We start from the raw sequence: 16,927 nt of genomic DNA on the forward strand, positions 1-16,927 counted from the left end.
TAAGCGTATGCTATATTTTGAATATTTTCATCACTTTAGTGCACTTTTACACAGCCTTTTCAGAATGGACATAGCCGTTACCTGAGACGAATATTGCTCTCTCCACACCAACCACACTCTTTTGGCAAAAACAGTAATTTTACCTCGCAGAACACAGAAGTTGCTCATCTACCACTGCCTCGATCTATTCATTTGTTTCTGTTATTGTGCGACTTCAGTGGTTTAAAGGGATAGTTTGGATTCACCAAAGTCATACAATAATACAAAAAACTAATGGCAGACCAACAACTCTCATATTCTCTGAAGTAAAATGACTGATTTTGCCAAAAGAGTGTGGTTTGTTTACAGAAACCCATATGTATCTTATGTAATGGTTGTTTCCTAATGGAAAAGGATGTCTGATGGCAAATATTTTAAATATAACATTTATTTAACCTCATATTGTTTTTTTTAGGTGGTCCCTTTTAAGTGTGTAAAATACCTTTTGTTGCTGACCTTGTCCAAAGCAGTTCATTGCTCAGCATCCATACTGGTACTCATCTTTGGTTCTCCAAACTAGCGATGTGCTGGCCGTCATCTACTGTAGTTAATGCACTGACTATCAATAGGTGCCTCATCCAACCCTATATCAAATAATCTGTTGGTATAGTCTTTCTTGGGCAGCAACATTTACTATTTGCTGCAGAAACAAAACTTCATACACATCTTGTCTTATTCTTTAATTGTAAAACAATATTACAGTAAATCTTACAGTAAACCCTGTGACAGTTGGTCACAATAAACTTGCAAGGCAATCCATTGATAGGAAATGTGTAACATGGAGAGTAATCTACACTTAGGGAACAATTGCACGTGACTAAAAAAGAAAAAAAAGGTGTGTCAGTTTTCACTCTGAACACTGATATAATGTCTCAACATATCCAGGGTAAAAGAAATAGAGTGAATCCATGGTTGGAATATACAAGGGCACCATTGGCTGTATGCTGTGTAGGTTTGGGGCATCAGTAGTTATGAGACATTCATCCGGTCACGGAGACATAGTCAGGGTGTTTTTCCTCTTGGAGTCCCGCCTTGGGAACGGCACAAAGCTTTTCACCTCTTTGAAACATAACCCTGTGGGTGAAAGTGGAAAACCATTTGTTTTCTGCATGTGCTGCATGTCCACAACTCCAATAATCATTTAAACAGAAAGCCATTAAAGGCATATTGGCATTTTAACATTAATTATTAATTACCACATTAACAGAAGCCCTGCAACAGAATTTCTGTGTAGTCAATCATCCAACATGGCCAACAAGGTAAACAGGATCCACTATAAGACATTGTCAAGTGCTGTCAAGTGTCTTTTCTCATATAACAGCACAGAAAAACAATGTCTGTCTACATTCTGTAAAAGGCCACTTTTACAAAAATTGTGTAAAGTGAGACTATGCAGTATATTATAGCAATTTCTTTCGATAGTGTTTGCTTATTGTTTTTCACTTACGCTTCCACTCATCCAGGGACAATGTGGCGTTGTCATGGCTGTCATCATATGGCAAAGGCTCAGGAAAGTCGTCAGGGTCCCTCAGGCTGTCGAAATACGGGTGCTCCAGAGCTAGTTCAGCTGTGGGCCTCTCATCTCCATCCAGAACCAGCATCTTCTCCAGCAGGTCGATACCTGCAAACGGCCAGAAGTACAGAAAAAAGCAACAATTTGATCAAACATAAAAACCAAATTATACAAATTTTTACATTTCAATATCCACATCCAAGGATTTCGCCTTGTAATGTTCCCAGAACATTCCCAGATGGTCACAGTGTGAGGTTCTTTAAAAGGTAGGGGGACGTTATAACTATAAGACATTCTCTCTATGTCTCTACACTGTATAACCATAATGTTTGTGTATCGTTTAGTGACATTACAGGAACCTTTAGGGGGCCAATCAATAATGTTCTTTATTTTGAATAGGAGGTTGTGTTTCAACAATGGGATTCTCACTGGAGTGCTAAACCCAAAATCCAGTGAGCATATTCCAAAAAATTTAAAAGGTAGCATATCTCCAGTCTTGAAGTCAAAATATTCACATTTCACGTATTTACTCAGCTCACATCACAATAGACAAACACATATTACCAAACTTAACATCTATATGGCCAATGTACTGATGAAGGCTCTGTGTTTGTTTAGTGTGGGCCAAATAAATAAGTGAAATCTAAGTATTTTGTGGTCCTTAACTTGAAGACTTGAGATGTGAGACATAACTGTGTTCTTTTTTGGTCCTATTTAAGTCCTTCCATCATGTTCCCAGGATGTTTTCAGCACATTACATTACATTATAGCAGCTTTATGAGACCTAAAAATGTTTACAAGTTATCCTTCATCAATCTTCATGGGGCTGAGCCCAGCCTTTGTGTTAGGAGCAGCGAGCAGTCACTACAACTGGGGACAAACTCCAGTTCTAAGCCTGACGTGACAGGAGAACTGTCTCTAATATCCATGTTCTTGAGGATGGAAGAAACTGGGAATTGAACATGTAAACTAAATGTTGATGTGGTAGACGTATGCACATAAAATACAGCATTTCTGTTTATACTGCTGGACTTAATATCCTCAAACCTTACTAGAAGTAACATAATCTAAGTTAAAAGCATGATACTGACTTTTGTTTTGGATTTTCTCTACAGAAATATTAATTTACTTTCCATCTAGCATCATCAAAACTGTAAAGTTACTGTACTACAATGAAATGGCAAATAAAATGTGTTCTATATTCTAATAGAAAGTTGTATTGTGACCAACAGAAATCAAACGGGAACGTCCCTTGTAAGTGCTAAAAGTTCTAAAAGACTGAAGAAGAACCTCCTCATATAACAAACAGGGAACCGTTCTGTTTACGTCCCAAATGTCTTCTTTGTAATTTTGCTAAGTGACCATAAAACCAAAATGGTATGTCCTCCTGGTACATCATACAGGTACAGGGACAGTTACTATGGTGTCACATCATTCAGAGTAAAAAAGTGATAAAACGAACATTTCAAGCAAATGAAACAGATGATTACTTCAACAACAAATGTTTGATCCACAACTACTGAGGTGGACCAGCACAGTGGACAGCGGTAAAAGACTGCACTGGGACTAAATGTGTCTCCAGTGTGATAAAAAGGTAATAATAAAAATTTGTGGACCGGTCGAGCCTGAAGAAAGAGCTGTGTCTAAACTCACCCTTTGCACTGGCTCTGGGGAACAATGTTGAGAAGTCTTTTCTGGGATAGCGAGGAAGGGCCTTCACATAATTTCTGGCCTGTTGAAATAAAGGCAAATAAAACATTTGACAAGACTGCAATGCAAATCAAAGCAACAGCTCATACTGCATCTGTTCAACTTTGCACACATACCCTGTATTTCACCTCTGGGTGTGTATTAGCATTATTCCAATTATACAGCTTTGCATTTTAAGCGATCACTTACAATAAACGACTTTAGTATATTTTCAAAGACAGTTTTTTCAATGAGAAAGAAAATAGTTCCTACATGAAACTGCTCAAAACAGTGTCTGGAGTAACAAGGTCATGCTTTTTTGAAAGAGACACTGGTTTTGAATTCATTTAAATTGAATTCACTTGTATTTTAAGCTGAGTGCCATCTTATTCCATTATACTGGAGAGAAGACAGACGTTTCTCTCACACACAAGCCCTTTAAATAACTTGATTTTCCATGACCCCTTCCTGCAACTTTTTTTTTTTTTAGGTTGACACCCTGACTTTTCCTCTAGTGCCACCCTCAGGATAATTTTTATTTTATTACTCCCACAGCTGGTAAATGTTACAGAATGGCAACATCTTAAATATATTGTTTTTGTTGGATGTAAGGTATATTGCAACCTCAGAGGGCTGCTAGTGGGACTTTAGTCTTGTTGCTGTTATTTTCCAAGGTTTCAGTGAATGATCTGTGTGCCTTGTTCTAAAGGATTTTAGAAAGATGAGGCATCCCACGTCCCAGCATTTGTGATTTACTGCAAGTTATGGCAACTAGCGGGAAACACACTGTTACCTTGAATAAATTGTGGTTTTGTCTGCTTTGGGAAACATTTGGGATAATGTAAGTTCACAACTGAACAAAATAAATGACATATGATCAATGTTTTTTAGACATGTTAACACTGAAATGTTACATATTAAAGCTTTTAAAGTTGGTGAATATTAGTAAAATATCAGCCACTGGGATCAGTGATTTAAAAAAACTATTTAAGTCAAACTGTCAGTTTGTTTGATGACACGTGTATTTATGACATGCATAATTTGCCCTACCTCTTGACTGTCTAATTTCTGTACGAACTCCGGTCCAGGTACTCCAGTCACTTTCATAATCTGAGTCAGCTGGTCCATGTCTGGTAGTGAGGGTTACAATCAAGGACTTTTAAACCTGGGATGTCCCAATGGATCAATAAGCAAGTGTCCACTCAAATGCAGTAGAAAGTAGGGCGTCCAAGCAGCTCCATAAAATAGAATAATAAAGGAAACTGAGAGCCACCTGATGACAGCTTTATTTGCTAGCAGGCGCAGTAAATCAGTTAAGTGCATTAGCTGCAAAAAGATCATTAAAAGCTGGTATAAAACATGTAGGAAAAGTAATATGTAATATAGTGCAGCAGTAGTGGCTGGATTGGATGTTGTTTGAGGAAACGAGTTGCTTTTGCTGCATGTAATATACTGTTACTGTCTTTAGTGCTCCAATCTGCACCTGATTTACGGAACCATTATCAAATAAAACTGTCACTGTGTAATCAAGCAGCGTTCAATCTCCTTTATGATTACATTGATTTAATAAAGTGACATTAAAACTTGATGAGAATCATACACCACTTTTACACCTTGCATTAAAATGCATCTCATATCCAGATTGTCTCTGGACATGATTTAGTCTAATAACATTTGTGTCTGCTATTAATGTCTGTCTCCAGTGTCCACACTGAGATCCGATCGAGGTCAGAATTTCCAAATCTTTTACAATGAAAAGAACTAGCAGCAGCTCCTGAGGTCGCTACAAGTCACCAGATGATGCCATACACTCATTGCATATATAAGTCATCATTGTGCATTCATTTGCATAAAGTTGGTTGTGTTAGTTACAGTGAGGGAGAGATCATCTTAAGCCATTTAAAAGGCTGAGTGTGGGGGGATGGAGGGGACAGGGGCCGTGAAACATTAAGGTTGGACCCCCTCATGTGGCATCCATTCCAAGAGTCTACAATAAAAATAAAATGATAAATAATAAAATAAATAATAAAATGATCTTGCAATGATATGGTGCTGATACTATGTCACTGAAACAAATGTTTTTTTGTGCTATTATTTAATGTACTAAACTAAAAATTTTGAAAGCTTGAACAAAGTCACTGTCTTTGTCTCTTTTGTCCTGGTCCAAATGTCTCCCTCTGAAAAAACAACTGGCCAGCTGCCACCCCCAAAATAAAAGTCACTGATAGGATCCCAATCTAGAGAAGGAGTGAGAGACGCTCACTTGCCCTTTGAAAAATTCCAATCCAGAAAAAGTTTCAGAGTGAGAGCGTCAACATATTCACAGAAACTCAGTACAAGTTAACTCCCTCCCTGTGGCGAGCATCATCCTCGTTCCTGCCACACACGCCACTCACTGAATACGCATGGCGCAAGAGAAATGCTAAATAGCTCTAATCCCCTGTGCACATATTTTCTATATATGGATTGAAAACACATGTGCATTTACACTTGTGCTGAATGTGATCAGAATGCATCTGACCACCTCCGGAGGTGGTTTGACCAATCGGATTGGATTTATGTCTTCAATTCCATGTGGTCAAGAACTGTCCGATTGCAATCTGATCACCCAAAACGCATTTCACTGCAAAGTGTAAAAGGGGTCATACAGCACATTTCCATGTCTGTATACCAAAACATGTCATTATTTCACCTCACACAGGCTTCAAAAGTCACAAGTCCAGTGAACGGACAGAGCAGATGAAAAGGATACAGTCTTTTCCTTTGAACAGGGTTTTTCCGTTGATCATTTCTGCCATGATACAGCCCACAGACCAGATGTCCACTACAATAAACAGCAAAGACAAAACACATCAGTACGAACCGGAGCAGAACACACATCAAAAAAGAGTGTTTTAAGTTTAGCCCAGTGCAGCAGAAATGAGGAAAGTGGCATTTATACGCGCGAGAAAAGTTCCTATTCACGAGAGAGATCTATTGTACTGTTTATACCGGTAAAAACTTGTTGAGGTATACAATCCTATGAAGGGTATAAACTTGCCAGGGTTGCTTTTCTGTGCTAAATTCCTTTCTGTGGATGGTGTTTACAAAATGAAAAACCACTATCTCCTACAGGAGCATAAATCCTGGGAGAGCCAGTTTCATTGCAGTGACAGCTCTGTCACTGAGTCTCAGCACTATCAGGCTGCTGTCAGACGCATCTGTGTCAACTGCTAACAGATTAAAGGGAAAAAGATTTATTGTCAGAATGACACCCATGCTACTTCAAATGTCATGCACCGACGACGGGATTATAAAAAAAAAAAAAAACTGCTGACCCATAAAGTACCAAACAAGCCGCTGCTGAAAGAAAGACATCCCAGTGAGTGGAGTTTTCATAAGACAAACAGCAAACAGTTACAGTTACAGCACCGACAGGCCGACTCAGTACTGGGACAACAGCAAGGACGGAGGTAAGAATATGTAACAGCTACGATTGTCTTGCCAGTCTGGGTGTAGTGCATCCAGTTCAGAATGACCTCAGGTGCCCGGTACCAACGGGTCACCACGTAGCCCGTCATCTCAGCGTCAGTACTGCGAGCCAGCCCGAAGTCCAGGATCTGCGACAGGAGCAAAGGAGCAAATCAAAATCTGGAACAAAAAACTCTACATATAACAGATGCCTGTCAAGTTAATTTATTATTTGATGTTGTTGAATTTTATCATGAAGTGCTAAATATATCACATACATGCATACATCAATAATAGAACCTGACTGATACTGGATTTTGGGGCCAATAACGATATTAGGGAGTAAAATAATTCTGATATCAATAATTCCTCAAATGAGCTCAACACTTCACTTCACATATGTAATGGAGGCAGGATATTTTCCTCTTGTACAATAATGTAAAAATTTTCCTTCAAAAAGAAGTTTTCATAGACCAATACAATAATATGAATGATATTTATCAGGCTATAGTCAATAATATATGCTGTAGAGCTTGACTGATATTATTATCACAGGTGTATCATCTATATCAATATCGACATACATGTTATGTGCGATATGCAACTTTTTAAGTTTACTGTTTCATTTGGACAGTTTTTTTTTCCCCAGTATTGGTCAGGCCAATATGCAGTTTCCTCTATAAAGCTAATTTTGCAACATGTATCCTGTATTTTATTACATTTTTTGTACTGGCTGAATCCTATTATTTTGCTGCTGCAGCAGCAGCCCTCTCATTTAAGGTTCATCATGTTTTTCTAGTGTGATCCTTCAAAGCACAAACCTTCAGTTCACAGTCTTGGTTCACAGCCAAGTTTCCAGGCTTCAGATCCTGTAAAAGAGAATGAGCTGAGTGATGGTTACTCATTGCACATGGTTATTAACAGTAAATGGTAGAGTTTGTACTGAGACTTAGTGCTTGTAGTCCCTGTGACCTAACATGGCTCAGCTGTTTCCTTTAAAGTAACTGTGGAGATTTTAAACAGGGATTCAATGATATGACTCAACTATGAGCTGACCAGAAAACACACTGCAGCATTTGCAGAGTAATTCATAAAACACTGTGACATAATGTGTAATAACTGTGGCACTGTTAGTAAACCCTGATAACACCTTTACTGAGTTAGAGGGTAACAGCAGGGTAACTCTTTAACAGAGTTTGCACAACCATGTTATCTACAGTCGAAACACACATGAACACACAGTTAAACACATATTCACAGCTCATCCACCACGCACTAACAGCTTAGTTCATAATTAGCATAAAGCATGAATATGTAATGATTTAAACATGATGAAAAACGTTCCCTGCAAAGAAAACAAGAAAACAGTAGATTTAACAGTAGATCTTTCAGGTTGAAATCCTGCACAAACTGCTACTACATGTCTTTAAACAATGATGACAATAAAAATAAAAGAAATTACTTTATACTTTTGGTACTATGAGTCCATATTAATAATGAAAGGTTGCTGATTGTACAATGCCATTAATATCTGTCTGATATGTACAGTGCTGTATTGGTTTTCCCTGCTCCAGACACACACACTCCCATAAGTCTTGGCACTGGTGTTGACGGGTGTGGTCTAACAGCTCTAGACATGCAGTTGGACATCAGAGGCAAGTGAACTCATCCTACCTGTTGGGGCAGAGTTTGATCTGACTCAGTAACAATGACAAATTCAAACATTGCCATGTCTGTCTGTAGTACGGGAAGAAGTACACGTCTGCCGTCTGAGGCAGAATAACGTGCAGTACAAACCACCGCACACGTTACTGTTTCTTAATACCAGCTTGTAAAGGTACATTTACCGCAGACTAAACAACAGACCCAAAAGAAAGTAGTTTTCCTTTTTTTTTCTTCTTCAATAACATTTGACTTGCACTTACCCTGTGGATGATTCCAGCCTTGTGAATATACTGCAAAAAGGGAGAAACAGAGCTCAGAGCAGATATTTTATTGCAGTCACACCAAAATTTATGTATATCTTAGGATTTTATTTGTGGTATACTGTGTATTTTTAACATGTTTGTTTACATAATGGTTTCACTGTTATACCTGTTAGCAGTCCTAGCTAGAAGACATTCCCAGAACGTTCTGAGAACGTCCCCGCTGGTGTAATCCTTTAAAGAGATTGGGGACGTTATTTGGTGGACTTTCAAAGAACATTCAGAACATTCTGGGAATGTTTAGGGATACCATTCCAGCTAGAATTTTTTTTTTCCCAAAGTGCTCTGAGAACACGAGACATGTTGCCTTGTAGTGCTTCCGGGCAGTCTTGATATGGAGTTCTTTAAAGGGTAGCAGGATGGACTTTCAGGGATTGTTCCAGGAACGTTTCGGAGACCACTTCCCTCTAGGTCTCTACACTGCATTTCATATCAACTGCAGAACCTTTAGTGACATTATAGGAACCTTTAGGGGAGCAACCTATAATGTTCTATAATGTTTGAACGCAGCAAATACAACCTATTAGTTATTATCATTAGTTATTACTAACTAACTTTGTTTCCCTTTTTTTAAATAACCTTTTCTACCTCGTTACTATTCTATAATATATAAAATCCATCTGGAGTTTGTGTTCTAATGACTCATTTAAGGCACGAAAGATTGAGTCTCCAGCACACCCTGCATTATATGTACTGATATACATGTCATCAACGTGCAGACAGTTCTCTGTAATATACATATAATTTTGGAATGACAATTACCTTGGAAACAACTCAGTGAAGTTTAATTACTTCTAATTATACTTCATGTTCTCATGATGCTTTATGATAAATGTTGTATGTGTCTGTAAGGTAGACCTCCCCGGCTCACCCTGAGTCCGCAGAGCATCTGGTAGACAAGAAACTGGACTTTGTCTTCTGAGAGATGACCTCGCACCTTCGACAGGTCAGTAAACATGTAAGGCATCACCAGGTAGCTGAGAGAGAGAGAGAGAGAGAGAGAGAGAGAGAGAGAGAGAGAGAGAGAGAGGAGGAGCAAGCAAGGGAATGAATTAAAAGAGATGGACATCATGATTAGATCTATTGAGCTGTCGGCGTCATATATAGGATTTCAAAATTTGGAAAATAAGAGTTTAATATGTTAACAATCGATAATCAACAAATCATTCATAATTAATTAGATACAAAACATGTCTTTTGTTCTAGTTTTATTTAAACAGTACTAGCAGCACATGAGCAATTATGTGAAACAAAACAATGTGAAAATGAATGCAATCACTGCCATTTCTGTGCCAACAAGGTAGACTGAACCAAAACCTGTGAGCTCTGGAGAAGAGGTACACAAAACATTCAATATGGGTTAAAATATTTTTTCTCAGTTTAATTCCTAAAGGTCATTAATCTATTAATGATTAATCATTGTCATTCGTAGTGTATACAAAGCTTTGTTCATTGATCACAAATGGTATGCGACAAAAAAGCTGTCAGCCATCATTTTCCACACCCTGTTGATGCTGTAATCCATCCCCTTTCTAACTTTCATTAAGGAGCTTAGGCTTCTTGTGTATGTTTATGTAACACTCATGCTTATACAGCTTCAACACATGAATCCTCTTTGCACTACCATCCTAATTTGCTGCTGCACAAGTTTAAGTTTACAGTTCAATGTATTCATCTTACCAGCACACTAAACTTAATTTTCAATTATAAAATTAATACAGTAAAATTCAGTATTTTCATGTATTTTCTTAAAAACTGTCAGTTTGACCTGCTGCTAAGTTGTGTATTTTAGTGTTTGTGGTACTTCATGTTGTGTCAGGAGGCATAAATCTAGATTCAGCCAATCATATTTAGGCTAATCTGGTTCTCTGACACTCTGAGTGCAATAAGGTCACAACAGAGAGCCATCACTTATTTTTGAATCCTCACTGAAAACCACAATGACTATCTGTTCCTTAGCATCAAATGAATCTTCTTTTATTTGAAATCCACATGCCGCTGAAGTAAATATTTACCACAGATAACTTCAGCTCTCTGTCAGGCTGTGTACATTATTAACTGACCTGGTAAGTTTTATGATGGGTTTATTTTTCCATATTAAGAGTTCCTTCATCAAGACCTTCAGTTCTTACTTGATTTGTAGGTTTTGGTCTCTGTATAAAATCTTAATTACTGTGGCACCCACAACAAAAAACATTATAGCATACAGTAAATGGACACCCCTGCTTTGGGCTGTTATTCATCATATGAGATGAATACCAAAAGAGAGACTTTAGTTCCATTCAAACAGTAACTTTGGTATTTTTGGTATTTTTCTCCTGCCGTTGCTATTATTGAGTTTTGTTTGAATGAAAGAGGAAGAGCTTGCTTGTGCTTGTTACAGAGCGCGCCTGGATGACGTATTTCTGCTTTTACATCAATCTCAGTTGAGAACGGGTACTGTGATTGGTTTCCTTCTGTGAGGAACACAGCGTGTGGCCAATTGCATTTTAGGAGAGCAACAGCTGACTTCAAACCTGTGCTTAGCCTAAAAGTAACGAGTAATAACAACCTTCCTAGAAATGTAGTGGAGTCAAAAGTACAATGTTTGTCTTTTAAATGCAGTGGAGTGAAAGTCATATGCTTCCAAAAAATACAAATAATCAAGTGAAGTACAGATACTCAAAAAATGTACTCAAGTACAGTACTCAAATGTACTTTGTTACGGTCCACCATTGTACACTATATGGCCAAAAGTATGTGGACACCTAAATATTATACTAATGTGAGAAGGTTGAATATGGGTATTAAAGGGTAGGTCACACCAAAACTATTGAGATGGATAAATAGCACTACAGACGAGGGCAGAGGGAACATTTGTACTTTTGATTTTAGGGTGAATTGTCTCTTTAATGGTGGCATGATGCACATTAGACCACAACAAACATGTCAAACTCAATAACCTGATGAACTTTAACCTGGAAAGTACAAAACAATCCTCGTCCCTGAGCTTTCTGCAGCCCTATAGACTTTACTTCAGGTGAATACTAAACCTGCAGCTCATCAAAGGTGTGTCTGTCTCTGCCTGAGGGCTTTGCTAATATGCTGAAAAATACTCACAAGTCCTGTATGTCATCAAGGCCTGAGGCAGGAGTAAACACATCAAGGAGTCCTATCACCTGGTTGGAATGAAAGAACGAAGTGATGAATACTAAAAACAAGAACACATGTTAAGAGCACAATCTGATAAAGGAAGCTGGAACTACTCACATTTTCATGCTTCATGTGTTTGAGCAGCCGGAGCTCTCGGTAGGCCCTCTTAGCAAAGATCTCTGACTGGAAGGGCCTGTGGAGCTTCTTGATGGCCACTTTCTCTTTAGTCTTTTCATTTATTGCTGAGCTGTGGTGAATAATGGAACAACAAGTTGTTAGCTCTGCACTATGAGCCTGTGCGTGCCTTCTACTTTCACTATGATTTTCCGCTTTTGAAGTCAGTGCAGACAGAAAATGACATGACGGTCTATTTTGAGGTTTCACTCTCGCTTAGAAAGTCTTGCATGCAGAGGAACAGTTCATGAGACATTCTCTAACTGAGTAGGGGGGCCTGTGGTTTACTTCAGTATCAACATGTAAATGTTTGGCAACTCGTGATGTGCATGTCTGCAGTGATCTGCAGGGCACTAAATCGTGGGAGGAAAGGCTTGTTAGGCTATTTGGAGGCACATCCACCAACACACATTACACACACCACTTGTGTATAGTGCCTTGAACAACATCAGTGCACTAATGCAGGATATTAAAGTCAATTTCACAAACATCTATAATAAATACAGTACATCTCACTAATACAGTAGCTATGGAACAGATGATTATGCTTCTGTTTTATTATTTCCTTCTTTTTCTATCTTTGCAGTTTCCCACAAGACAGTTTATGAGATATGTGCAATTGTAGAAAATTACAGATAATGGTGGTGGCTTGATCCCATTTCATCAGATGGTGCGTCTTTTAAAGGTCAGACATTTTAATCTATAACAGACCACAACTCCCACACTATAAAACGCTTAAAACCATGGTAACCATAATTAGCAGGCTACTATCTGCAGATCTAACAACAGAAGAACCACAGTCTGCTATGATGGATGTTAAACCATTTTGACTTTTTCACTGTATAAAAGCTATTTTTTATTGATGAACATGGGAGAGGTACAACGTGGTCAACTGAACACCACCATATTTTTTACTGTAGAATCACAACCGACAACCAAAATTAAAATAAAAATAACAAAGAAGAAAAAAATGGAAAAAATCAAATGAACAAACATAAAGAAAAAGAAAAGTGGAGGAAAACATTGATATTTAGTGGTTTGCAGATTATAGAGGAACTGTCTTATTCGGGTTTAGCAGGACAGATTACACATATTGTATTGTATGGTAATTTTACTTTTACAGTTTTATTTCCCTTCCCAAGGCTGTAAGAATTTTACCCTCTAAGCCTCATTGGTCAGTGCACAGATCTATAAACACCCTCCATGAGCTAAATAATAAAGTGGAGACTTGCTGTGGCCTAATACTAAAACTGGCAATGATCCAGTGAGTAATTTTCTGAACGCCTGGAATTACAAATAATCCCATCTGTGGTGCTACAATTTATACAATGTGCAATAATGTACGGTATGTGTTACAGAACTAACAGATACTGAAATAATGTCAGAGCATTTCTTTTTACTGCAGTACAAGTGAAAAATTGAGTTCTGATTGTGACTGACTAATGTGCACGTGGTGTAGCGTTGTTATGAGTTGATTACACAAATTGCATTTTTAAGACCAAGTCTGATATCCATCCATCCATTCATGATCTATGACCACTTATCACTGGGAGCGCTGCAGGGAGGAGGGCTGGAGCCGATCTCAGCTGACACTGGGCGAGTGGTGCAGTACACCCTGGACATTTCATCACAGGCCCTGAATCTGATATATTTTAAACCAGTGTTTCCCAAACTTTTTTTTTTCTGGGGACCCATTTTTAAAAATGACAAACCATCACGACCCACGACTCAAGGGAAGAGTTCACTGTCCATATTCAGTGCATTAATGACCTTTGCTGACCATTTTCCTGCCATTTCCGCATTATCCTGCATTATCTCGACACGTTATTGAAAATATATACGTGTTAAAACTTCATAAATGAGAAATAAATGTATTTATTTTGAGTTAACAGACCATCTCATTCTTTTTTATTTCTTCTGATCCAGAAAAGGACATTTTAGCCTAAACAACACAAAATAAGTACTTTTATGCAGAATTAACAGGCTCTTGTTTTGTCCTTCCTTTTTACATTTGCAGAATTTCTTCCATGGTCTTTTATTTATTTTGGGAACCAAATAAAATCTCCTGTGACCCACCTGTGGATCCCAACCCAGTCTTTGCGAATGACTGTTTTAGACGAAATTTTCTTGGAATTGTACTGTTTCTTAGAAAGTTGACAGTATTGACATTACTGAGAATTTTAGTTACATAAATTTGTAGGATTAAAACTATTACATTTCTTTAATACTTTAAAGTCTAGTGTGTAACATTTAGGGGTCTCTATTGGCATAATACAGCAAAAATGAAATGTAATATTCATAAGTATGTTTTCATTAGTCTATAGTCACCTAAAAGAATTGTTGTATTTTAGTTACTTTATGACAGAGATATACTTGCTTTAAACTACACGTTTGCATACGCACCCCTACACACCCCTATGTATCCAAATGCATCATGGCTGCCTCACTAGGGCACGTCCTCAGGCTGCATGATATGGCAAAAAGGTCATGTTGCGATTATTTTGACTGAAATTGTGATTGCAAGGTGTGATATAATTAATGGGAATGATAATTTTTTCATTACTAATTTTCATTTTTAATGAAAAAAATACATTAACATCTTAAAGATGTGATATTTCTTGTACCAAAGAAACATGTTTTGTTTCATCTGATGAAGATTTTTAGGCCACGGCATCTCTGCAGCAGTGCAGTACTTCATTATAATGCTTTTGCTTTTTCAAAAAAACTGTGATTTGATTCTGCTTCTGTGATTTGCATATTGCACTTGGCCACACTGAAATTTTGATAATATTGTGGTTAATTGTGCAGCCCTGCTACACATATGCGAATGCAAATGTGTGGTTAAACAGCTAGTACATCTCCACCCTTAGAATGAGCCGATAATATCTACAGAGGTTCCTGGTTCCCCTGGAGTTTCTACAGGCTTGAAGGGTAAAGGTGAGAGGAGGTGTTTGGAATCTGCAGGCTCACTGCTAGATGCAACTAAATCCCACACACTGGTCCTTTAAGATTGCTTGTGATATATTTCAGATTAAATATCTTAGATTTTTTTTGTTTTGTTTTTTTAGGAAAGATAAATTAAAATAAAGAGAATTTGGTATTGACAGTATTAGTACTGAGTACTATTCTTAGAAAATGTAACAGTTACGCTTACAATTTTTAAAAAATTCTTAGTGTTTGGTTGTTTGCGGGTCAAAAATGTCTTAGGTTAGGTTGGTGAAGTTCTGACTTGTGTTCATCTAATATTTAATAGTGTGATACTAAAATAGATTTTTATACACAGCTTTTTCAGAAAGCTTTATCACCAATAAATAATGACATATCATATATTACATCACAAACATAATGTATCACACATTTATTACCAAACCTGAAGCCTAAGGTGACCTAAAAACTGTCAGCTGTATAAACAACATGGTATCTGTAAATCAATAATGCTGAATGAAGTTGGGTGTACCCAGTGGACATTTACTGTATCTGCTGTGAAAGTCAGCATATTGAAACTTAAAGTTGTGTTTCCCTTATGGCTTCACACTTAACCCCCAGTATGTACGTCTATCCATCAAACTAATGTGATTTCTGTACCATGTATCGTAGTAGGGCTAACTATTTTCATTGCTGATTAATCTGTTGATTATTTTCTCAATGAATCTAATAGTTGTTTGGTCGACAAAATGTCAGAAAATTGTGGAAAATGTTTAACACTGATTCCAAAAGCACAAGATGACGTCCTCAGATTTGCCTGTAATCCAAAGATATTCAGGTTTCTGTCATTAAGCAGTTAAGACAAATGGACATATTCACATTTAAAAAGCTGAAGAAGGTGGAATCAGAGAAGTTTTACCAATTAATTGATAATCAACATAGCTTGCCCATAATTTAATAATGGATTCCTAATCGATTAATTGAAGAATCACTGCAGCTGTAGTAGACACATGAGATATGTAAAAAATACAATGTTATATAATTGATATATGTGTATATGTGCATGGGTATGACGTAATTTGGACATGATCTGCTTCTATGGTCTCCACAGGGTTGTATTACTGTACCATGTGTGTAGAAATCAAAGTGGAAAGTGGCCATCTTTAATACTGATTGTGAAACAGCCTCATCTCCTCTGTTATTGTGCAGATAAACACAAGGTACGTGTTATGAGATACAGTAGACAGATAGTGTTCGTGCTAAACCGTGATGTTGAGATGTGTTATAAGCTTGTGTCAGGTGTTATAACTTGTTAACATGAGTTAGCAGCCGTGTCATCAGTGTTGACAGTGTGTTGGTTTACAGTGTACAGTACAGGACATAAGCCAGGCCCACCACAAGCTGCATGCAGCCACTCTAAGCTAACATTAATGACTGCTGCTGGGCTCCTCACACTTAACACTGTTCACACACACTCCAGTCCCAACTGCGACACACACACATACACACTTGATGCGGGCTTCAGTATTAATGACAGGTCACTCACCACACGGAGCCGTACGCCCCGGTGCCTATCTGTTTGAGTCGTGTGTATTTCTCCGGGACTTCCCACACCGTGCTGTTGATTTCTTCACGGTTGAAATCTGGCCGAGCCTCCATGATGAAGAGGAGAGGACGAAGCTAGAAAATAACTTCTCCTCCCGTACTGTATGCCTGCCACTTCTCCAGGAGGTAAGGCAAAACACCGCTGAAGTACGACACAGTACACCGTACCAAGTACTATTTCCGTTAGGGCTTTTTCAAAATAAAGTCCGCGTGGGAGTGAACGCCACATCTATGGTTGACACAGCAGCAAGCTAACACGCACAAGCACAGCACGAAATACGTCTTAAGGAAAAAAGAGAGGAAGAATATTTCGATAAATATATATGTTTAGCATTTTGAGAAGTTGAAATGTTGAGAATTAAGCTGAAATACCATGTCCAGAATAAAGCTGAAATGGTATTTAAACTGTGTTCTT

General features: G+C 37.9%; 1 protein-coding gene across 1 annotated transcript; it reads right to left on the bottom strand.

Moving 5' to 3' along the window:
* Positions 1-706: 706 nt before the first annotated feature.
* Positions 707-16,678, bottom strand: mapk13 (mitogen-activated protein kinase 13). The gene is made up of 12 exons (XM_084721689.1): positions 16,454-16,678; positions 11,926-12,055; positions 11,776-11,834; positions 9,548-9,653; positions 8,617-8,646; positions 7,513-7,560; positions 6,726-6,840; positions 5,994-6,065; positions 4,292-4,371; positions 3,206-3,284; positions 1,487-1,660; positions 707-1,113 (listed from the first exon to the last, which is right to left on the bottom strand). The coding sequence occupies exons 1-12, from the start codon at positions 16,564-16,566 to the stop codon at positions 1,028-1,030; spliced, it is 1,092 nt and encodes a 363-aa protein (XP_084577815.1). The 5' UTR covers positions 16,567-16,678; the 3' UTR covers positions 707-1,027.
* Between the last annotated feature and the right edge of the window lie 249 nt (positions 16,679-16,927).

This window comes from Lutjanus erythropterus, chromosome 6 (assembly GCF_056507025.1).
Source record: "Lutjanus erythropterus isolate fLutEry1 chromosome 6, fLutEry1.hap2, whole genome shotgun sequence".
Lineage (NCBI taxonomy): Eukaryota > Metazoa > Chordata > Actinopteri > Lutjaniformes > Lutjanidae > Lutjanus > Lutjanus erythropterus.